The following is a 24,164-nucleotide window of genomic DNA, read 5'->3' as shown; positions in this document are numbered from 1 at the left end:
GTCTGGGCATGCAGAGATACGGGACAGACACAAAGTGAGGCACATTCTATTAGAAAGGAAGGGCTATATTCATCCCAGACTTCGGCGTCAGAAATTCCACAGAAGGCTGTGGGAACAGTCCAGATTACGGGAAGCTAAAGAGATAGACCGCATAAATGCCTTCTCCAGTCAATGCTGGACCTGTCCTGCTGAGGGAAAAGCCCTCAGGGGATATTATTTTGTCAACTGACAAAATTGGAACAGACAATAATATTCCAGGTCTCTTTGGCTCTCCACCTTAAAACGAAAGAGGTGATTTATCTTCGGGCTTCCCCTCCCTTTATTTTTTGGGTGAATCATGGATTCCTTTGAGAATCCAAGAAATCACTTCACATTTCACACTCTGAAATGCATGTACGTACATGCTTTGTGGCTTGTCACCTCCAGAAGCTCACTGGCCATCTTGGAAACTCTCTGCTAAGAATTCTTGGACTGATGGTTTTCTGACAGAACTTCTAGTGCTACATTCTAAAGTTGTTTGTTTTTTTTTTTTTTAAAGACTTATTTATTTATTTATTTATTTATTTGAGAGGGAGAGAGAGAGCGAGAGCGAGCGAGCACAAGCAGGGAGAGGGGTAGAGAGAGAAACCTGAAGCAGACTCCCTGCAGAATGTGGAGCCCCAAGTGTGTGTGTGGGGTGGCTCCATCCCAGGACCCTGAGATCACAACCTGAGCCGAAGCCAACTGTAGGATGCTTAAAGGACTGAGCCATCCAGGCGCCCCTACAATCTAAAGTTCTAAAAGCAAAGTTCTAAAAGGGTGTCCTTCTGTCTAAAATGAGTCTCTTGTAGACACCAAATAGATGGGTCCTGCTTTTTTATCCAGTCTGAAACCCTGTGCCTTTTGATGGGGTCATTAAGCCCGTTCACGTTCAGAGTTACTATTGAGAGATATGAGTTTAGTGTCACCATGATATCTATCCAGTCCTTGTTTTTGTGGATTGTTCCACTGAACTTCTTCTTAAAGGGGAATTTTAAGAGTCCCCCTTAAATTTTCTTGCAGAGCTGGTTTGGAGGTCACATATTCCTTCAGTTCCTGCCTGTCTTGGAAGCTCTTTATCTCTCCTTCCATTTTGAATGAGAGCCTTGCTGGATAAAGTATTCTTGGTTGCATGTTCTTCTCATTTAGGGCCCTGAATATATCCTGCCAGCCCTTCTGGCCTGCCAGGTCTCTGTGGAGAGGTCTGCTGTTACCCTAATACTCCTCCCCATAAAAGTCAGGGATTTCTTGTCTCTTGCTGCTTTAAGGAGAATGAAACTGGACCACTCTCTTTCACCATACACAAAGATAAACTCAAAATGGATGAAAGATCTAAATGTAAGACAAAATTCCATCAAAATCCTAGAGGAGAACACAGGCAACTCCCTTTTTGAACTCGGCCACAGTAACTTCTTGCAAGATACATCCACGAAGGCAAAAGAAACAAAAGCAAAAATGAACTATTGGGACTTCATCAAGATAAGAAGCTTTTGCACAGCAAAGGATACAGTCAACAAAACTCAAAGACAACCTACAGAATGGGAGAAGATATTTGCAAATGACGTATCAGATAAAGGGCTAGTTTCCAAGATCTATAAAGAACTTATTAAACTCAACACCAAAGAAACAAACAATCCAATCATGAAATGGGCAAAAGACATGAAGAGAAATCCCACAGAGGAAGACATAGACATGGCCAACATGCACATGAGAAAATGCTCTGCATCACTTGCCATCAGGGCAATACAAATCAAAACCACAATGAGATACCACCTCACACCAGTGAGAATGGGGAGAATTAACAAGGCAGGAAACCACAAATGTTGGAGAGGATGAGGAGAAAAGGGAACCCTCTTGCACTGTTGGTGGGAATGTGAACTGGTGCAGCCACTCTGGAAAACGGTGTGGAGGTTCCTCAAAGAGTTAAAAATAGACCTGCCCTACGACCCAGCAATTGCACTGTTGGGGATTTACCCCAAAGATACAGATGCAATGAAGCACCAGGACACCTGCACCCCGATGTTTCTAGCAGCAATGTCCACAATAGCCAAACTGTGGAAGGAGCCTCGGTGTCCATCGAAAGATGAATGGATAAAGAAGATGTGGTCTATGTATACAATGGAATATTCCTCAGCCATTAGAAATGACAAATACCCACCATTTGCTTCAACGTGGGTGGAACTGGGGGGTATTATGCTGAGCGAAGTAAGTCAATCAGAGAAGGACAAACATTATATGTTCTCATTCATTTGGGGAATATAAATAATAGTGAAAGGGAATATAAGGGAAGGGAGAAGAAATGTGTGGGAAATATCAGAAAGGGAGACAGAACATAAAGACTCCTAACTCTGGGAAATGAACTAGGGGTGGTGGAAGGGGAGGAGGGCGGGGGGTGGGAGTGAATGGGTGACGGGCACTGGGGGTTATTCTGTATGTTGGTAAATTGAACACCAATAAAAAATAAATAAAAAAAATAAAAGGGCTGTGATGTAGTCAACTTACTCTCAAACGGTCCAAAAAACCTACTATTTATATATAATAAAACAATAGTAAATGATAAAGCAAAGCAAATGGCAAAACATGCTTTAAAAAAAGAGGTGTATTCAGGTATTGCATACATGTACTGTTTTTGTTCTTGCAAATTTTTTGTTTGATGTTTCCCAAATAAAATGTTAAAAAATCAGTTGCCTAGTGACTAGTAATCACTCAGGAAGTGCAGCCCATTATTCACGTATCAATATGAGGAAGAGTTATCAGCGTCCAGTGCCCCTGGTGAGAGGCAGGCGCTGGCAGGCACAGCTGCTTAGCCAGGCACCTGCAGGCCTCAGGTTGGGGGCCAGGAGCCCAGGTGGGTGGGTAGGAACGAGGTGGGCAGCTGGTGGACAGAGATCTCAGTGACTTTCTATTCAAACTTGAACTACTTGATGATTTTTGTTAAGGGAGCAGTTCTGTGGACACTCAGGGACTATGGTTTGTTTATTTTACCTTTCTCCTGGCGTCTTACCTGCCCCTCCGTGGCATAAATTGTTGCAGTGAAACTTGCTACCCAGAATCACATTCTGTCCAAGCCTGGAGGGACTTTCCTAACCACCTGGTCCAACCTCTCCATGGGATCAGTGAGAAAAGGAAGGGCCAGTGGAATCAGTCACCATATCCACTGTGATATGACAAAGGAAGGGTGACAGCTTGTGCCGAAGGTACCCCAACACAACCCTGCTTACTCTGCTCAGGGTAGCAGGGCAAAATTATATTCTTGTTGTACTCTTGTCTTGAATATTTTCTTTGAGGGCTTGTGCCCCCTTCAGAAGAGCCTAAGTGCTAAAGCATGGTACATGAGAAAGAGTATTCTGCTGGAAACCAGGATGCTTGGATTTAACGAAGTAAACTAGCTGTGTGGCCTTGGGCAGGTGGCTCTCCCTCTCTGAGCCTTGGTCCCTTCACCTTAAAATATGAGACTTGATTTACTTAGTAATTTCTTATCCTTTCATAGGGGCCATGGATTCCTTTGAGGATCTGATAAAAATTGTTGGACTGGTTTTTGAAGCTATGCACTTTGAGATGCACATAATCTCCAGAGGTTCACAGACCCCCTCATGGAAGCTCCCTGCTTATATAGTATTCTGATGAGCTGTCCAGTTACCAGTTTCTCAAGTCCTATAAGCCTTCAAAATAGAGTCAGTGGGTGGAGCCCCCACTGGCACCAGGTTGAAGAATTAACCTATCCATCCCCAAGTCACTTCTTGGGCTCGACTCTGGTTAGAGACCAACATTTTAAAGTTATCCCGATGGTAGCCACACTTGGGGTGTTCAATCACTGTGTTGTACACTGTGTTGTACTTGTTCAATCACTGTGTTGTACACCTGCAACTAATGTAACATTGTGTGTCAACTGCACTTCAATTAAAATAATAATAACAATAATAATAATAATAAAATGATCTGTGGGAGCTACATCTATGACACAACATGAAATTGCTTGAAGTAAAGGGCCAGCTACCCTTTGCCTTTGGCTGGAAAATTTCAACCTTTGGCTACACTCATGCCCATTGACCTCAGAGAAAACAAGCCCTTAAGGGACTGGCAAGACTCCTTTCAGCCAATGGGGAGGAAGAGACCACCTAGCAACTCGCTTGTCATCTCTATCCCATCCAATCAGCATGAAGGGAAGCTGGCTAGACAAATTCTACTTAGACCAGTCCCTGGGGCTATTACTGGGGAGAAAAAATAGAGCGTTTAATTAAGCCCCACATGTGAGCAATCAATTCCAATTTTCCACTTCTAATTTGGTAGAATTTCCACCGGGCATGTATTAAGATGCTGTAGGATCTTGTAATGTTGGGGATGGGCTTACCTAGGTTTCTTATAGTCCTGGCACCCTTTTGCTCAGATGGCTGGAATATAAACCAGAGGAGAATGGAGCTGCCTAGGTGGAAGCCATCACAGGATGGGCAGAGCTGCAGTGAGGCATTATTGCACACACGTAGCACAGAAAAAAAGGCCTCCCAGGAGAAGAGGGAGGGCCGGGTATGGGGTCCGATGTGGCTCCCAGGCCTTCCATGGGCTTTCGAGGATTCTTCCTTGGTTCTGGAGGTGTGCTCTCCACCTCAATTCAAGGGAACCTGGCTAGAGGTGGGAGGGTGTCTAAAAATTCTCAAATCCTTTTCAAAATCATTCTTTTCAAATGTTTTACCTTGGGATGCAGAGCTCTCTGTGCACAAAGCAACCCCGAGGGTCTTGCCAGAGCCCCTGTCAGAAAAATCACAGATCTGGCCAAAGCCCCCACATGGCAGAGGGAAAGGAGTTACAGTCACAGAGAGTGAAAATCAGGGCCTGAGTGAGCATTCAGGTCACAAGCACCCAAAGCTCATGAGACTGTGCTATTCACTTCCTGGGGCAGATGGCATGGGGTAGGGATTTTACAGAGGGGCTTTCCTTGTGTGTGACCACCATGCCACTCTGCAAAGAGCTTCCTTGGTGAAATGTCAGTGTGGGAAGGACTGGGGTCGACCTGCCGATTTGGAGGGTCTGGAGGGATGGAGGCATCTACCCCATCAGCTGGGACGGCTCCCAGTAGGGAATGAGGGCTACCCTCGAGATGAGGCTAGCTTGCGGCCAGATGCTTGTACAGGATGCTGCCCTGGGCCAGAGCCGGCGTGGTGCCTGGTGTTGCAGTCAGAGGAAGTCAGGTGCCTGGCACATGGTGGGCCTGCACTAAACGCCAGCAGAATGAATGAAGAGCAGGCAAGCTGTCTCCGATGATGAAACACTGACGTGCTTACACACAGATGACATTGGATCCCCCATCCCTGACAACCTCACCACCACCATTCCATGTGGTGCATGTCCCAGTGCACCTTCTGCAGTGGGTTTCCAACCAACTATAAAGTGCACAGCTGTGTCATTCAAGGAAGGTGCCATCGAGGCCTCCCCCAGAAAATAAGTGACACCAGGACTTGGCACTCCTCATACAACTAATAATTAGAGGAAGGAGGTCCTCAGAACCTGTCTGAGCCACTTGGTCATTCTCTGCCCGACACTGGTCTCCCTGCACGCTGCCTAACCGTCTTCATCCACACCTGCTGTGTAGCCACATCACTGCTTCCTCCAGCATCTACCAGAAAGCCCAGATCCTCTGCTCAGCCCTCATAGCCTACCACCTTCCCATTCCCACCCCCTCCCAACTTTAGCTCCCAGAACATTTCTCCTCATTCAACCCCTCCTGGGTCTGGGTGAAGCCCTCTGTGAGCTGGTGGCTCAGGATTCATGGTTCTGGCCTCAGCACACACTGCTTTTAGCTTGAACAACTTGATCCTGCCTTTGCTTCCTCCACTGGATGCAAAGGGCTGAATCTGTTCGTGAATGAATACCTAAATTGACAAACATACTTAAATAAAAGCGGAGGAATTTACACTGGTCGTGCATGGCGGCAAGGGGCAGATCCTAAGGCTGCTCACATTTCTGCACTGAAGCTATACTGCATCTGCGGTGGGTGGCTGAGCTGAGGGTGGAAAGCTGAGGTCTCTTCAGGGCTGGAGGAACCAGCAGCAGGAATGGTTCTCTCCAGGGACAATGCAGTGCCCTGCAAGAGTTAGCCTCTGTCAGGGCCAAGAGCTGGATAATTGGAGAATGTCCCAATAAGAGTCCAGTTGGCCAAGGAGGGCCTGCTGTGCTGGCAAGTGGCATGCCTGCCCAGGTCCCAGGCACATCAGGAGGAATGGCAGGCCACCAGCTCCCAATATGGGGTTTAGCACTGAGGCCAGTTCTGCCTTCTTGGCTAAAAGCTTCCAGAGCCGGGGAGGAGGCAGCAGCATTCGGGAAATGCCACTGGCTATGGTGAGTGGGGAGAGGACATATTGATCTCTGCTGGAACCTGTGATAGGGCTGGGTGGGGATATCTGATCAGAAGGGTTTGCAGTGACTGACCCCTCTGGTTCCTGTTGGTAGGGTGAGCCTGGAAAGAGAGCCTTGGGGGGAGGAATGGAGTTCTGTAGGCTCAGTTCTGTGCATCCAGAACCCAGCCTGGGGCATGGAAGACTGCAGGGGAGGAAGAGGAGTGGAGGATGGCTGACCTAACAGAAAGAGCCAATGTGCTCAGCAAGGTGCAGAGAGGGGAGAAAAGGCAGGGAGCATCCATAATGATAGCCAGAATTGCCATGGCCGGTGGGGTCAAGAATCACAACAAGCAAACAGCTGTGGCCTTGAGCCCCTCCCAGCTTTGGGAGAGACCCTGGAGCTCTAGAAACATCCTACCAGATGATCTACACCTGGTGTTCTCTAGCTGGGTCAGCCGAGGGCGCTGGGTTGCTGTCCTCCCCTTTTCATGGAGGGTTTTGAGTTAAATGTAGTTACTGGGCAAGGCGGGGCCCTCTGGGACCAGGTCGTCGACGTCACCCAGGAGTTCGTGTTCGCTGGCCGTGGCGGCGTGCTGCAGGTGGCGAAGGCGCGCCTGGAGCTGCTCCTGCTCCTTCTTGAGCTCCAGGTAGGAGTGCGAGAAGGTGTGGAAGATGGATGTGGCTGGGAAGGCCATGATGAGGATCCCACTCAGGATGCTGCTGAGGGCCACCATCTGGCCCGGCACGCTGCGCGGGACCATGTCTCCGTAGCCCACCGTGGTCATGGAGATGACGGCCCACCAGTAGGAGGCCGGGATGCTGGTGAACTCCAGGACCCGCCCGGACTCATTCTCGGCCACGTAGACCAGAGGGGAGAAGAGGGTGACGGCCACGCAGAGGAAGAGGAGGAGCAGGCCAAACTCGCGCGTGCAGCGGCGCACGGTGAGGCCCAGGCTCTGCAGCCCCAGCGAGTGGCGGGCCAGGCGCATCACGTAGAGGATGCGCAGCGCCCGCAGCACCCGCAGCGCCAGCCCCACCTTCTCCAGGTACGAGCTCCCCCCTGGCCTCTCGCCATCCTCCCGGGGCTCGCCCGACACCGCCAGGGACACGTAGTACGGGGAGATGGCCAGGATGTCGATGATGTTCAGGGGGCCTTGGAAAAACTCGCACTTGTTCTGGGCCTGGACAAACCGCAGACAGAACTCCAGGGAAAACCAGGCCACGCAGACCGTCTCCACGATGAAAATATAGTAGCACTTCTGAGAGCACTCACCCTGGGGAGGCGATAAAATGCAGGATGAGAGTGGTGGGCGGCAGCGCTGGGAAGGGAGGAAGAAACCATGCCGAGAAGTGACTCCTTGTATCTGTAGTGACATCGACATCAGTATCAATACCATATATATCTGTATAGGTTCTATATAGATTCTATTTATACCATATAGTTTTTCTCTGTATATTATCTATCATCTCTCGATCTCAATTGAGCTCCATGTGCTGTCGACTCTCAAAACCCCCTTTTTAGATAGCTCTCGAGTTGTGGCTGGGCACGTGGCCAGTCAGCTAGATCGGGGACCACCCTTTCCAGCCTCCCTTGCAGCAAAGTGTGGCCAAATAACAAAGAACCCACTCATGAAATGTGAACAGAAGTGATGTGTGCCACCTCCCATCCCAGGACTTAGGATGTTGGTGTGAGTTCCTACATACTTTTTCATTGTCAGCTGGGGCAACCCACATGGCCCTGCAACCCAGCCTAGAACCTACAGATTGGACCAATGCCCCAGGAGAGGATGGAGTGGGAAGTGGGATGGAGTGGAAACAATCTTGAGTCTCCAACTGAGAGCTGCTCATTCACCTCGATCCCTTTTTGCAAGAGAAATCAATATCTTTTTTTTTTAATTTTATTTTTGGGAGGGGAGGGGCAGAGGGAGTAGGAGAGAGAATCTCAAGCTGACTCCACACCGAGCGCAGAGCCAGATGCGGGGCTCCGTCTCACAACCCTGAGGTCGTGATCTGAACTGAAATCAAGAGTTGGGGCCCCAATATCTATTTTGTTTTGTTGTCATTTTTTAAAGATTTTATTTATTTATTTACAACAGACACACAGAGAGAGGCAGTAAGAGACATAGGTAGAGGAAGAAGCAGGCTCCCTGCATGGAGCCCGATGCAGAACTCAATCCCAGGACCCCGGGCTCACAACCTGAGCCAAAGGCAGATGCTCAACTATTGAGCCACCTAGGTGCCCCCCACCCAATATTTATTTTGTTTAAAGCCATTCTATCTTGGGGCCTCTTTGTTATAGCAACCAACCTTCACCTTCACTAATCTAAGCCCCTTTTGTGTTCCATGCATTGTTCTAGTGTTGTCACTTCTACCACATGTGATGTCATGAGCAGGCAATGTGACCCCATTTTATGCCGAGGACATGGTTCCAAGCAGTGAAATGACTTCCCTGAGCTCACGTACATAGTAGATGATCTCTCAGCCACTGCATGGTATTTTGTAACTTCCTTACCTACCATTCTTCATTCATTCATCCAACAAAAATGCACGGAGGGCTCATCTGTACTAGGCTCTGAGCCTCTGGGGGTAAAGTAGTAGAGAAGCAGATGTCAATTCTGGGAGGTTGGAGCCTGGTGGGGCAGAGAGGGCTCCAGTGTCCCTGGTACAGCCCTGTGATGGATGATTGCAACTATTCACACAGGGTCTGTTGCCCTCTGGAGATTGCAGCTAGGTGGGGGCTACTGTGGATTCACTGTTGCATCATTTATGCTCCCTGCCTGGCTCCTGGCTCCCAATAGAGAGTTCCATTGGCCCCTGTGCCACTTAAAGCATGGCCCTTGGACCAAAAGCATCAGCTTCCCTGGAGAGCTTGTAAGAAATACAGAATCGTGGGCCTCACCCCATCCCTAAGGAATCAAAACCTACATCTTAACAATCTCTCAAGTGATTCATGTGCACATCAAAGTTCAAGGAGCTCTGGTCTGGCACAGTGGTTCTCAGCTTTGGCTGCACATTAGAATCATCTGGGGGCTTTGCAAACCCCCCTGATGTCCTGGTTAGGACCTCAGAATTTTAATTTAGTTGATTGAGGTTTGAATCTGCACAGTAGAACTTTCCAGAAGTTTTATATATATATGATGAATGAGTGAATGAATGACCAAAGCTAGTAGCCTGAGTGGAAAGTAAGATGTTGACAACTTCAGTTTTCTTTGGATTAAAAACCTCTGAAGTGGAAAAAGAAATTATTTCCACTGCCTGCGCCCACAGGAATACTGAATTGAAACGAAATGCTCTTTTTATGTCTAGCAGCTGGAGGAAGAGAGAAAATGGGGTGGTCTGTCCCCATCTCAATGTGCCTGTCTGTGTCTGTGACTCAGGTTCAAATCCCACACTTCCACTGACTGCAGATCCATTGTCTTCTCTGGACTTGTGGTTCTCTACACTGGGAGAAGTGTGGTGAATGGAAATGAGCACACAGAAGTGAGCAGGCTGTTGCACCTGCAGGCACACGATACACTGTGGCTATGTGTGCGAGATGATGCACAGGTTACAGATGATGTACGGTATCTCTCTCTCACTGTATCTACCACTGTAGCTATCCTTGTGAGATGATCCACTGGTTATGGGCACAGCCGGCCTGGTCAGTACGAGGGCAACAGTACCCTTCTCCTTTCCCTGGATTTTACAGGAAAGGGAAGAAATTCTCAAACACACAAGAAGTCTTTGCCCTGACCATCTAGCGTTTGCTTCAGAATCCGGGAGTCTGGGTGGCTCAGCGGTTGAGCGTCTGCCTTCAGCTCAGGGCATGATACCGGGGTCCGGGGATCGAATCCCACAGTGGGCTCCCTGCGAGGAGCCTGCTTCTCCTTCTGCCTGTGTCTCTGCCTCTCTCTCTCTCTCTCTCTATGTCTCTCATGAATAAATAAATACAATCTTAAAAAAAAAAAAAAAGAATCCTGGAGTGCCACAGATTTGGGACCTGACTCTCTAGTCTTGCTACAGACTTGCTATGTGACCTTGTAGTGGTCACTGCCTCTCTCTGTGCTTCAGTTTCCAGTGAAGAGGTTGGAACAGAACCAGTATTTCTCAAAGTGGATTTAGCATACCCTGCATCAGAATCCCCCAGAGTGCTTGTTACAAATGCAGATTCTTGGGCTTTCATCACAAAATCAAATCCTCGAGTGGGGCCCAGGAATCTGCATTTTGGCAAGCCCTCCAGTTGACTCAATGGCATTTGGGAGTTTTTCAGACTCTGGGCCAGATTGTCTCTACAAGGCCGCTGTTGTAACATTCTGGAAGTTTTCTCCTTGGCTTTGGGACTTCTGGTAGCCTGGGAAGAACCTTTCCAGACCATTGACTCAATAGCTCAAGAAGGTGACTCCTGAGAGGTGAACAGGCTCTGCGGGTGCTCCTCTGCCTCTGTACGAGCATTTGGCTATTCAAGGCATGCACCACCCACCTCCCTCTGGCCTGGCCACCTCCCTGCACTGCAGCAAGCCCTCTGCTGCATCACCACCCTGTGCTGCTACTCTGCTCAAATCCTGAAACCACCCTCCCAGCACCAGTCCTCTGAGAAATGCCCCCTTTGAGGTGGAGATTTATGGGGCCTGAGCCAAGGAAATGATTCCTAGGCCAGCCACGTTTGGAGAAAAATAGGAGGGAAATCAAAAACTTTCTTTTTCTCTGAGGAAGCTTTGGTTGTATTTTGTAGGTAGGGTGAACAACTAGTCCTGATTTGTCCACATCTTTCCTGCTCTGAGCACAGAAAGTGCCAGGTCACCAGAGCCCCAAGGTGCCAGGTCACCAGAGCCCCATGGTCCTGGGCAAACCAAGATGGATGTCACCTCCCTGAGGGGCCTCGCCACCAGTGGATAGAGGTCTGCTCTGATTGCTCCATGCGGCAAAGAGCGCGAGTCAGGTCTATGAAGACCAGAGGGTGAGCGATGCCACGCCGTGGGTGCTCTCACATGCAGAGGAGGATGCACTCTTCCATCTATGTGACATTCAAGACAGTGGACAAAATCACTCAAACAGCGGCCACCTCTGTGTGGGGTAGGGATGGGCTCTGAGGGAACACGAGAGAGCTTTCCAGAGGAACAGGAATTTCCTATGTTAAACAGAAGGTGCGGGTGATGCGGGCATACGCAGTTGTTCAGTTGTACAGCTAAGATCTATCCCTTTCACTGAGTGTACATTTTACAAATAAAACTGAAGTGAATGGCAGTAATAATAAGTGATTGGGGTGGGGGAGGGAATGGAGCAGGAAAGAACAAGAGTGACTCATGGTGGAAACTGAGTCATGGATTCTTGGGGGTTCAACATCATTCTGTTTACTTCGTAAATGTCTCTCATTTTTGACCATGAAAAGCTAGAAAACCAATCAAGGTCAGAAATCAAAACTGAGAGACACCTGGGTGGCTCTGGTTGAGCATCTGCCTTCAGCTCAGGACGTGATCCCGGGGTTCCAGGATCAAGTCCCACATTGGGCTCCCTGCAGGGCAGCTTCTTCTCCCTCTGCCTATGTCTTTGCCTCTCTCTGTGTGTCCCTCATGAATAAATAAATAAAATCCTTTAAAAAAAAGAAATTAAAACCTCAATCAGATGCCACCACACTCACTAGGAAGGCTGGGAGCATAAGGACCAAATATTAAGTGTGGGTGAGTCTGTGGAGAAGCTAGAATGCCAAGCATTCGGGTGAGAATCTAAATGGTGTGGCAGCTGCGGGACACGGGTGGTGGCTCCTCAGAAATTGAACACACGTCCATTAAGCTCCAGACCTTTGGTTTCAGCTCAGGTCACAATCTCAGCACAGAGTCTGCTTATGACTCTCCCTCTCCCTCTGCTCCTCTCCTGCTCTCTCTCTCTAAAAAATAAATACATGTTTAAAGAAAAAAAAAACGATAAACACGTGTTTGCTGTATGACTTGGCAATTCTATGCTTGGGTATTCTTTCAACACCAGAAGGAATTGAAAACATCCGTCTACCCGAAAATTTGTCCACACATGTCCACAGCTGCTTTATCCACAGCAGCCAAAAGCAGAATCAAACACAAATACCCATCAGCTAATGAATGGATAACGAACCTGTGCTGTATCCACACAGTGGAATATTATTCAGCCCTTAAAAGGAAGCTCTGATACCTGCTACAGTGTGGATGAATAACCCTTGGCTCAGTGAAGAGAGCCACATGCAAAAGAAAGCCACATTTACAGGAAATGTCCAGAAAAGGCAGAAGTATGCTGATGATTGCCAGGGGCCAAGGGGGCTCAGGAGAATGGGGAACACTGGGACAGGGGGCGTCCCTCCCTCTTTGTGGGAGGATGAAAATGTTCTGGGACAGAAGAGATGATCCCCCAAGTATACCCTAAAAACCCCCGATGTGTGCACTCTACAAGGGGACCTAGTAGGATACGGATTATGTCTTAATAAAAAAGAAGCCAGGGCCCCGAGCCTGAGCTAGGCAGGTCGGTGGGTGAGGCACTGAGGAGCCCCACAACTTTGCCCTGAGCCTTTTCCAAAAGCTTGGGAACAGCCCTGGGGTCAGAGGACAGGCAGGGCTCTCCAAGGGCAGACCACTGTCGCTGGGGGCCCATATGGACAGGCTGCCCTGCAGATGATGCAGGTGCAGGAAGGGCCAGTTCCAGAAACACCATCTGGGAGGGACTCGGGGCCAGAGTCTTGACATTGGAGCTTTCCTCACACCCTGGGGCCATGGAAGTAGGCCCGAATCAGCCACTTGCCACCCCCTGGTAGCTCAGCGCTTGTCCCTATCTGCTCAGCAGCTCAGGTCTTCTCCTTTCAGCCTGCGAATTCCTCTATCCATGCCCCGGCCTGTGGTCCAGAGTGGCTTCCTCGCCCTGCTGACTCATTCCTCGGCCCGGCTCACCCTTTCCCTGGGAACCAGTTCTCTCTGTCCTCTCCCCCTCCCCCGGGGTCATGCTCCTTTCTGCCCCTCTCTTTCCTGCACCCCAGCTCTAGAATACAGGGGCTCTGGGAGCATGGGCCAGAGGGCAGATGGGGGTCGGGGTTGGGCACGGAGCCAGGGACACGTGATGAAGCAGGAAGAGCAGGTGAGCCACAGTGAGGCAGGAGGAGTAGGTCCTGTCCAGGGAGTGGGGAACTCTGCCTGCTGGTCCCGATATAGGGAGACGAAGCTGGAGGGGCAAGAAGAAAACCCAAAACCGAAAAGCCAGTTTAAGAAGAATCCCCTGGAGCAATCACCAAATGTCACCAAACATGGGGAAGCTACTGAGAGCGAGGCAGTTCTTTATGAAGCTGATTCATGATCTGAGAAAGTGGCAGGGGAGGGTGAGCTGGCTCCAGCATGAGGCTTTCCGTGAAAGGGGAGGCGGTGGAAATGGCACCCCACGGGGTGACTTCGGTGACCCACCCAAGAAGGGGCATCGTTCCAGCAAGGGGCCCCTATAGTTCCACCTGGTGTTTAAAAAAATCTGTCTGCGTCCTCCTTTCCCCGGCCCTTAGCAAGATGTTGGAAGCACAGGCAGGAGGGAGAGCGCTTTGCGCCGCTGGGATCAGTGCGCATCTCCCACAGCAAGGTCCCTGAACGCCCCCAGCAAACCTCCAGGGCAGGACTAGAATCTAAAGTGGAGGAGAAACGAGTGAAGGCTGAGCTGGGGGTAGAGAGAGGCTTGTGCCTGTACTTGTCACCACTGGGTCTCGGGCACAGAGGAGGCCCTCGGGAAAGGTCTGCTGAACGCACGACTGAATGGAGAATAAAACAGAGAAGACGTCTGAGCCACCGGCTGCTCACCGTGGCTGGGAGAGGCTGATGGGCCACGCGGACGGGCAGGTGGAGGAGCCGGAGGGGTGTGAGCTGAGTCCCCAAGGGGGTGTAAACGCAGCCAGGGGTGGCTCCCTGCTAGCGGATGCGTGATGGCTAGGACCGTTCGGTCCTCAGCACCCGCTTCTGAGTAGGTGAGGAAACAGAGGCACAGAACAAGACAGTGACTGGTCCCAGGGCGGAGCCAGGGTGTGGCAGTGCTGGGATCTGAACTCCGCCGCGAGGAGCTAGAGATCCTGGCTCCTCTCCCTGGGCGCTAGCTACTGCCTAGCTGCTGGATCCGGGTAGCAGCAGGGAGGAAGGCACCGGTCAGGAGAGGCGGAGCAGGTGCTCCATCCAGAGGGAGGGAAGTGCCCTGACCAGCCCAGCGGTCCGGCCAGGACCGTGGCCACATGGCAAGGGGGCTGGGGATGAATGACCAGCTTGATGGTCATGACTGAGGGCACAGGGAGAGGGAAGCGTGGAGCCTCGGAGATGGTGGCACTCGTCCCTGAATGATGGGATAAGCCAACTGTGGCCTGCAGCGACAGTGGAATATTACTGGGCCCTCAGAAGGATCTTCATCCTGTGCTGGCCCAGCCTGGTACAGTCTATGGCGCGGATGGGCTCTGAAAACACCACGCTGAGTGACAGAGGGGGTCACAGAAGGCCACAAGGGTGTGATTCCGTTTGCGTACAATGTCTGGAATAGGGAAATTCACGGAGGCGGAGGCGGGAGGCCCAGCGCTGCTTGCTGGGTGGGCAGGGAGGGATTGGGGAGTGAGTGCTAACGGGGACGGGGTTTTATTTTGGAGTAGCGGAAATGTTTTGGAATTTGATAGAGGTGGAGGCTGTACAATATTGTAAATGTACCAAATGCTACTGGGCCATCTAGTTTTGGGTGGTTAATATTACCTTATGTGATTTTCACCTCGATTAAAAACCAGGGACCGGGATGGCCAGCATAAGTGCTCCAGGAAGGTAGGAAATGTATCTTATTGTCTCCAGCGCCTAGAAGAGCATCATTTGTAGGCACTCAATAGCTTGCTGAATGAAGGGAAGGGGGGACGTTGTGATATCCTGTCGACCAGGACCTAACGAGTAAATACTAATGGGACTGATGTTTATTAAATGCCTCTCACGCATCAGCATTGTTCCCACCGCTGTGTGCAAATCACTCTGAATCCTCATCATAATCCCATGGGGGGACGGCCGGGAGCATCCCCATTTTACAGATGACCAAACAGGCTCATGGAGGCTAAGGGACTCCCCCGAGATCACTGAGTTCATGAGTCGTGAGGCCACGATTCAAACCCAGAGGACCTGCACTCTGAACCATCCTGCTGGACAGGGCTGTGCTTCTCAAACCCCAGTGGCCTCAGAAATGCCGAATGCTGCATTGCTGAGCATCCAGACCAGAGGTAGAGCAGCCCAGCCGTGAAAGTCGGTGTTGTGTGACCCCAAGGAGTCAGATTTCAGAACCAGCTGGTAGATGAGCTCAATCCTGGCTCACATAACTAACTGAGCTTTAGAAGAGGATAAATGAAAAAAAAAAAAAAAAAGAAAAGAAAAAGAAAAAAGAAAAGGATAAATGTTGCCCAAGCCTCAATTTACTCATCTGTAAAATGGAGGTGGTAGTAATACCTATTTCTTGAAATGTTGTTCAAAGATTAAGTCCATTGATCCAATGTCAGCCTCATGGAGGCCACATAAATAAGCACCGGTGCTTTCCTCCCTTTCAGGTTGAGCTCTTCCAAAGAAAGTGGGAAAAGCTGGATGCACCTGGGAGGTGCTTAGGCACGTGGCATGGTCCTTGTTGTCTACAGGGCCTCCTCCCTCTTCTTTTTGTAATTTACCAACCTTGAGTGTAGACCCAACTGCCAAGTTTACTCCATGGGAGGTCACTGGAAAAAGGCAGAAGGAAAAGCAAAAGGAAAGCTGCCTCTGCCACCCAGCACGACACCGTGTCTGATGGAGGAGGTCTGTGGGTCCCAGTCCTGGCGTGTCTGTCGACCCCTGTGGTGTTAATTCATCTGAACAGATGGATGCTGCTAGGCCCCCAGGACGATGTGGCCCCCAGGCCTCCTGGCAGGGCCTGCCCCCAGAAGCAGCTGGCCAGCTGAACATCCCTGAGGGCAAATACGAAATATTGGACAAGTTTGGTGCTAGAGAGAACATTGTCTTTTTATGTAAATGTAAGGCAGTCTTGGGAAAAAAAAAAAAAAAAAAAGACCGCCTCCCCAGCCTCCTGGTTCTTTAAATTACCATCTAAACAGGGAAACACACTTTTTTTGAGGATATCACCTCCCAGCCTCTCTCCAGGGAGCAAGCACACACAGAGGTGGTTTCCACAAGGTGAAAGCGTGGACAGGGACCCGGGCCATGGGCATCACCTCCTTTTATCCCAGGAGCTCCTGAGCCCAGACTGGGGCCTGCTGGGCCTGCGGGCCTCCCAGTGACCTCTGATTTGATCTCCAGAGTCCCCAGTCAACAAAGCCTAGGTTCAAACCTTGGGTAATTTTCAGAGTATTAGGCTTTGAAAAGACCTTGTCCCTCTGCATGTTCTAAATCCTGGCTTCTGGGAAATCCCTGAGGAACAGGTTGTTGGAAATCTAGGGGTCCTTCCTCAGCAGCTGAGATCAAGGGCGTCCTTCTGGGGACGGGGGACAGAGACCACTTATTTTGTCCTAATTTTTTACTGCAGTGTCCAAGTGTAAATATTTCTGCGAACGAGCAGGCTCTTAAATCACATGATTTGGTGCTAAAGAATAAAACAATGTCTGTGTTTGGAGCTATAGTCGTCCCTCGGGGTGGGGGGGAGCTGAAAGTCAAATGTTTTGGTTGGTTTGCTGTAGGACAAAACATTTATAGGTTGCACAAGATACATGTTATTCCCACACATATTTATTGAGAGCCTACCCTGTGCCGGCCAGGGTCTGGTTCTCCATATAAATCCTTTCTTTCTGGAAAGTTCTCCAGATTCTACTATATTGCCCTGGGATATATCTTCAAGGGAAGGGAACTTCCCTTAAATTGTCAACTGACAATTATGGGCCATCCACAGGGTTCATTCATCATATATATGTGTTCTATTTATCAGTTCCCTCCATCTGCTATAATGTAAGTTCCGTGATTAGGGTGAGGGGGAACCATGGAGGAATGTAGAGCAGGACAGGAGCAACATTTTCAATTAGGAAACAAATCCAGTTCTGAGTTTCAAGCTCTCTAATAAACTTCCCAATGAAATGTTAAGATCATATGTCATTTCTCAGACTACTTGGCCCCTGGGGAATCTCCTACAAGTTCCTGGAAAAAGAGAGCAAGAGTGGGCAGGAAAACCTATTTTGCTGTTGCTTCCTGGGGCACAGTAACTTAGAAGTTAACTCATCCTTGAGTTCCCCCCATCCAGTGAGACTGACTGGGAGGCTCAGGACCCATGTAACAAGCAGGAAAACTGAGAGCCAAGAATCTTGGTTCTGTAGCTCCAAGAAAAAAGCTAAAGGCCCGGTGCCTCGCTTTCTCCACCTGAATGTGGAGCTGGGATGCCCACCACATTGGCTCAAGAAGGCAGGGATTGGGCCAGGGACAGTACATGGCACAGAGTAGCCGCTCAGCAAACACATGGTAAGTGTGCGGAGTGTGTGAACCCTCACAGCGATGGTTCCCCATTTTGCGGAGGATGAAACCAAGGTTCAGGGGGTTGAAGCAATTTACCTGTGGTCCACAGAGCCGGGAGAGGCCTGCCTAGCCTGCGAGCACCAAGGGGGGGCTTGTGAATACCGTGCCCACTGTGGGGCAAAGCCACCTCATGACTTTTGTGGGCCCTTGGCACTCCATGAGCCTTTTCCTCCAATATAATAATAATAATAATAATAATAATAATAATAATAATAATAATAAAAATTAATTAACATTAAAAATGATCTTTCACAACTGCATTGGTCTAAAAATGCATCCAATCCACACTAGATGATAATCTCTTTTTCTGTTGTTTTTAAAGATACTTAGACATTTTCACGGGCCCCTAAGTCCCGTGGGCACTGGGCCCAATGCCCGGTGGTCAGGGGCCACTCACCTTGTCTTCCTCGGCCCTCAGGTCGGGCATGGTGCTGACACACAGGCTGACCGCTGTGGTGGCCACGAAGAGGATGGACAGACAAGCAAAGACCTTGCCGGGGAGCCCAGAGTGCGGGTTTTCCACGGTCTCCCGCAGCCAGTGCATGAAGACCCCCCAGCGAGAGGGGTCCCCTGAGGGGCGCCTGGCCTCCTGCCGCAGGTGCAGCGTCTCCTGCTGGCGCAGCTCGGCCAGCTCCTCCAGCTTCCTGAGCAGCTCGCGCAGGCAGCATTTCTCCAGGTGGGCCTCCTCGATGCCCCAGTAGGCCAGCTCTTCCCGGAAGGACAGCACGCACGTCCCCCGCAGCAGGGCCAGCCGGCCGGCCGCCAGGAAGCTCACAATCATGCCGAACGCACTGGGGCTCCGGTCGAAGAAGAACTCCTGGTTGTCCTCGTCGTAGTCATCGCAGAGCTGTGAGATCTCCTCGTGGTTGCGGCACAACCTGAGTTTGCTCAGGCGGCTCAGCGGAAAGTCGTCCAGGGTGCTCCAGGGGAGGACGTACCGCCTGCCCCCGACGTTGACCAGGATCTCCTTCTTCAGGTCCGCGGCCGGGGAGGCGTCCAGGGCGCCCACCTGGCGGGCCCTGCGGTAGTAAAGGCCCTTGGCGGGGGGCGGCTGCAGGGGGCCAGGCAGGAGCGGACTCAGGGGGCTGCAGGAGGCCCGGTGGCCATGCCCGGGAGGCAGCCCCCTGGCTCTGAAGGGCATGGGCATCGCTGGAGATGTTCTGCAAGACAACGGGGAGAAATCAGTCTCGGGCCAGGACACTGCCTCCTGTTCCCTTTGCTGCCGCTGCTTCACGGGTTTATTGAGCACCTCTTACGCACCTGGGATCTACCTGTGAACAAAAGGAGACGATGGCATCCCTTCCCCGGTCAGAGCTGTGCCACTTCCAGGCTCTGCAGTCTTGGGCATGTGGCTTAACCTCTCTGATCTCAGCTTCATTCATGCCAATGACAAGTCTGATACAAAACTTACAAGGCACAGTTGGTAAAATAGAGCTTAAGAGTGTTTCTTGACTTCACCGCTGGGTTCTGATCCCTTAGGGACTGCCGGCCCGGGCGGATTACTCAGCCTCCGTGAGTCATCCCTACAGGCTGGGGTAGTTTGAGGACCCATCTCCCTGGGCACGGGGAGGGTTACGTGCAATAATATACATGAGGCATTTCTTCGGAACACTTCTAGAACACTTCTCAGATGCCAGGCACCAATCTACCTGCTTCCTCTATATTAACTCACCGCAACAACAACATGACATAAACATTAGTATGCTCATTTCACAGATGAGGAAACTGAGGCACCGAAAGGTAAAGTAATGAGGAATGTGACAGTGCTTGGCAGAGTGTCTGCCCCCTAGGAGCAGCTCCACAATGACCTTATTTGCTTCCTCGGACTTTGCTATCAATGACAGCTCTGCTCCACGTTCTCGGAGCGCTGGCCATAGCCACCCTTGCCATGAATCCCTAAGCCAGTGACTCCCCCTCTCTGGACCTCAGTCTTGTTATCTGCAAGGTGAAGGGGCCTCTAATGCTCTCTCCATTTCAGACTTATTTGAGGCACTTGACTAGAATAAGGGTTTTAGATGTAGCCCGTGCATTTAAAAAAAAAAGAAATCTCCAAAACCTCTGTCATCCTCGGCACCCTGCAACCACTTCCTACACTATTCATTCTGGTCAGAGCTGTTTCCAGAGCATCTATAACCTTACATTCCAATATGCACTCCAATCAAGAGAAGAACTCGACAGCTGAATGGAAATAAAAGTTCCTCTCAATTTCAGAGCCAGTTGGATTCCGGCAGGCAGCGAAGAGTTGAATCACAGCCCGAGCATTTCACACTCGCTCACCACGCAGCGTTCTGTTACTCTGCATGCATTACTTCCTTTACAACGTATGGCCAGAGGAAGATGAGCAGCCTGCAGAGAGAAAAGACTGTTTTGAAATCTGGGGAGTCCCTCCCGAGCATTCTCATTTTCTGAGTGCAAAGCCCCAGACTCAGGGAGCTGAAGTGACTTGTCCAAGGTCACGCAGTGAATCCAAATCCAACCCTGGACTCTTATCTCCCAGCCTGGGGCTCTTTCTAGAACACTGCCCCCACCACCACTACCAAAAAATAAATAAATAAATAAATAAATAAATAAATAAATAAATAAGAAGAAAAGAAAAAACCTGCCCTGTCTGCGTTCACTGTGCAGACCCAACTTTGTCATCCACGGCCCCCTGAAACAGCAGGTGCACAAAACTCTGTCCGCCCAGGAAAGGGATTCGTTCAAAATAGAGCTTTGGACAAGGATGGTAACAGTGTCCTGCAAACCCCCAGCCCTGCAGCAAACACTAACTTCCTCCCCTGAAGTTTAACTCACCTTCTCGTCTCAGGGAACCTTTTCCAGCTGTTTCTCTGCCGGGCGAGGGGAGCCCGTGTCTCAGTGGCCAGAGAAGAGACAGGTTCGTGGTGGAGATGAAGAAGAAAAGAAAAATTCTGAACACGGCAGTTTCTGGCAGAGTTAGTTTCCAACCTTTCTTGCCTTGCCTCTTCCCGAAAGCAGAGGTACATTCATTCTGCATCTCTCTCCAGCAGCCACAGCACGGCCCCCAGGCAGTGGGCTGGAGTTTTTACAAGGACCCCGAAGCCCGTTCCCCCGTGAGAGGTGAGAGTCCAAGGGGTTCATGCTGGGAAGGCGCCAGCCAGCTGTCCTGCTTCAGCAGTGGGCTCTGTGCTCCGAGCCCCACAGGGACAGCCAGTGTGGTCCTGCAAGAGAAGCGGGGGCGGGGGTGGGGGGGATGGCTTAGAAATAATCTCTCCATCACCAGGCTGCTGGGAGCAGCAGCAGCCGCCGCGGCTCTGCCAACTGCCTGGGAGGCAAGGAGAGCTGTCCTTCCCTCCCCTCCAAGGAGGAGCATAACTCGGAAGAAGCAGAGGGCGACTTGGAGCAGAGAGCCGGGGCATCTGCAGCTACCTGTCCCCACACCCTGGAGGCTCTGGGGGTTGCTGATGATGCGGAGGTGCTCGGGTAAAGGCTGCCGGGGGGGACTCTCCTGCTTCTCACCAGCCCAGGGACAGGTTCAGCCAGAGAAGCCCAGCATCCGAGTGCCGGGTGGGAGCTCCAGAGCCTGTGTGCTGGACTAGGAGGAGGGGTGAGTGTGGAGTCACGCACGCCCAGGGCCCCTGCTCCCTGGTGAATAGCCAGGTGATCTTGGGCAGGTGACTTAGTGCCTCTGAGCCTCAGTTTCCTTGTTTGTAAAACATATGGAAATGGTTCAGAGAGGTCACATCAGAAGCCATGGAAGAGGCTTCTGCTGTGGGTTTGGCTTCCTGGTTTGGCTTCCCGGAGGAGGAGGCCCAATTCCAGGAACTGGGTCCTAGCCTCAGCTCTGCACCACCGTACTGTGTGTCCTTGGTCATTCCCTTCACCTCTCTGGGCCTCAGTTTTCTCAGTGGTCAGATGAGGACAGTCGAAGCCGTGATGGTGCAGACTGCAGAGCCATCTTCCCCTGTAGGTGCTCGATGTACATTGGCTCTTCTTAATTTTCTTAAGAGGTTCTGGGGCCCAGTCTCTTGGCTTCCGAAGGTGAGTTATTATCAGTTCCATTTTGCAGATGAGGCCGGGAGGTCCAGGCGAGAGATTTGCTCAAGGTCACCTTGCCAGTTGGAATCTGCACACGACAGAGACCCAGGGGTGGGACTCCCTGCCTCAATGTGGCAGCTCCTCTCTGACTGGTCTCCTGTAGTGAGTGTCTGAGTGTGACTCCAAAAATACCAGGACCCCACATGGCCCAGGCTTCACCCTCCGGACACTGAGGGAGACTGCAGAGCACCTGTTAGTGATGGACGTGCTCTACACCCTTCCCCAGACTCCCCAGTTCTCTCAGACTCCAGGGCTCCTCCAACACTTCTCATAAACCAGACTCCAAAATGACCTTTCCAGCTCATGCTGGATTTTCCCCCTTCTCTCTCTCCCTGTCTCCCTACCTCCCCTGTTTATTATTGATCCCACTTTAACCTCTGGCTAATTACCCCAGCCTCTCAGTCAGTCCTCTTTGCATCTGGAGTGCGTGGGTTCAAATCAAGAATTTATTAATTTATTTTAAAGATTTTATTTATTCTTTCATGAAAGACACAGAGAGAAAGGCAGAGACATAGGCAGAGGGAGAAGCAGGCTCCCTACAGGGAACCCGATGCAGGACTTGATCCCAGGACCCCGGGATCACGACCTGAGGCAAAGGCACAGTTCAACCTCTGAGCCACCCAGGAGTCCCAAATCAAGAATTTAATTAATTAATTAATTAATTAATTTTTAGTGAAGGAGAGGGGGAGAGAGGAGAAAAAGAGAGAAGAGGCAGAGGGACATGGAGAGAGAGAATCTGAATCTGTCTTCATACCCAGTACACAGCCTGACATGGGGCTTGATTTCATGACCCTAAGATCACGACCTGAGCCAAAATCAAGAGTCAGATGCTTAACTGATGGGGCCACCCAAGTGCCCCTAAATCAAGAATTTAACACTTCCCTGCTGGGTGAACTTGAGTAAGTTTTTTACCTCTCTGTGCTTCAATTTCCTCATCTATGAAAGGAAAACGATAGCCCCCACCTATTGATTTGTTGTGAGGACCGAACAAGTGAATTTTCACTTGTAAGGCTCTTATAAGAGCACTCGGTGTGAAGGAAGTCCCATTGAAATTTTTGCTGTTATTCTGAGTATTATCTTAACTTCTGCCCAAGTCGCACAAGAAAGAGTTTACAAGTTTTACAAGAGTTACAAGAGTTTACAAAGTTTTAACCGCCGTTAAGAAGTTTTTAAAAAAGAGAGACAGAAAGGGATTGCTCTAGTACAAGCCCTTCATATCTCAGAGAGGGGACGAGGGGATCATTGTCAGAGCTCTCACGGCCAGTCAGCGGCAGAGCCAGGCTGAGTTAGGACTCATGGTCCAGTGCTCTTTCCATAGCCCATGCTGTCACTTTGCCCAGGCTAGAGGACCTTTGATTGTAGCCTGGTATCCAAGCCCACCAGGCCCTGCCCAGACCACTTGCAGAGTTCCTCCACATGGCTTGGTAAAGTTCCAAACATCTTTTAAGGTAATCTACTGCCTTCCTGTTCCCGGATCCCTCCCTTTCATGTGACCAGGGAAGGTGGCCTGGCCCCAGCCTCTCCAGAGCCCTGCAGGTCTTGGTTATAGGACAGCCTCTGGCAGCTCATGCTCTGTCTCTTCTGAGGGGCTGGGAACTGCCAAATTTTTTCTGATAAGGGATGGGCCATGGTCACCACGTACGAGTGAGTCTCCCAGGACTGCTGTGATAGAACAGACAAGCACTGTGGCTTAGAACAACACAAACGTATTATCTTGTAGTTCTGAAAGCCAGGAATCCAATGTGGGTCTTAAGGGGCTAAGATCAATGTCGTCAGGACTGGGGGCGACAGAGGACAAACTGTCCCCAGCTCCAGGGGGCTGCCCACATTCCTCGGCTGGTGGCCGCATCACTCAGACCTCTACGCCTGTCCTCACATCTCCTCTCTGACCCTTCCACCTCTCTCTGATCTCTGATAGGGACCCTTGTGATTACATTGAGCCCTCTGGATAAGCCAAGATAATCCCTGGATTTTAAGATCCTTAACTTAATCGAATGTGCCCAGTTCCTTTTGCCACATCCAGAATGCATTTGCACACATCTTAAACTCCAGCGCTTGGCCCACATCCAGATCAGTGAAACCAAAACTTCAGGGTTTGGGGCCCCACCTGTAAGATCACTTTGAAATCTCCCTGTGGTGATTCTAACATGCAGCTGGGGGTGGGATTGGGCGCCTGAAGTCTGGAGTAATGTGATCAGGTGTGTGTTTACCTAGGCTCACTTTATCTCACTCAGGCATTGCTCGAGGTCATGCAAATCGGAACAAGCCTTGTCAAGGGTAGCTTGGATTTTGATCTAAA

General features: G+C 50.4%; 1 protein-coding gene across 1 annotated transcript; it reads right to left on the bottom strand.

Moving 5' to 3' along the window:
* Positions 1 to 6,322: 6,322 nt before the first annotated feature.
* On the bottom strand, positions 6,323 to 20,664 carry KCNG4 (potassium voltage-gated channel modifier subfamily G member 4). Its single transcript, XM_041772222.1, has 4 exons — positions 20,603 to 20,664; positions 19,949 to 20,155; positions 18,207 to 18,969; positions 6,323 to 7,624 (listed from the first exon to the last, which is right to left on the bottom strand). Exons 3-4 carry the CDS (start codon positions 18,954 to 18,956, stop codon positions 6,854 to 6,856), a joined length of 1,521 nt encoding a protein of 506 aa, XP_041628156.1. The 5' UTR covers positions 18,957 to 18,969; positions 19,949 to 20,155; positions 20,603 to 20,664; the 3' UTR covers positions 6,323 to 6,853.
* Positions 20,665 to 24,164: the final 3,500 nt, after the last annotated feature.

Source organism: Vulpes lagopus, chromosome 10 (assembly GCF_018345385.1).
Source record: "Vulpes lagopus strain Blue_001 chromosome 10, ASM1834538v1, whole genome shotgun sequence".
NCBI lineage: Eukaryota > Metazoa > Chordata > Mammalia > Carnivora > Canidae > Vulpes > Vulpes lagopus.
Note: the sequence above shows the minus strand (reverse complement) of the source record. Positions and strands in the feature narration are given on the sequence as shown.

What these genes read in the sequence shown, in the direction of transcription:
- KCNG4 (XM_041772222.1), bottom strand. Translation starts at nt 18,956, where the DNA reads ATGCCCATGCCCTTCAGAGCCAGGGGGCTGCCTCCCGGGCATGGCCAC. An exon ending in TGAGGGCCGAGGAAGACAAG is followed by an intron (nt 7,625 to 18,206) that starts GTGAGTGGCCCC and finishes TCGCCTCCCCAG; the next exon opens with GGTGAGTGCTCTCAGAAGTG.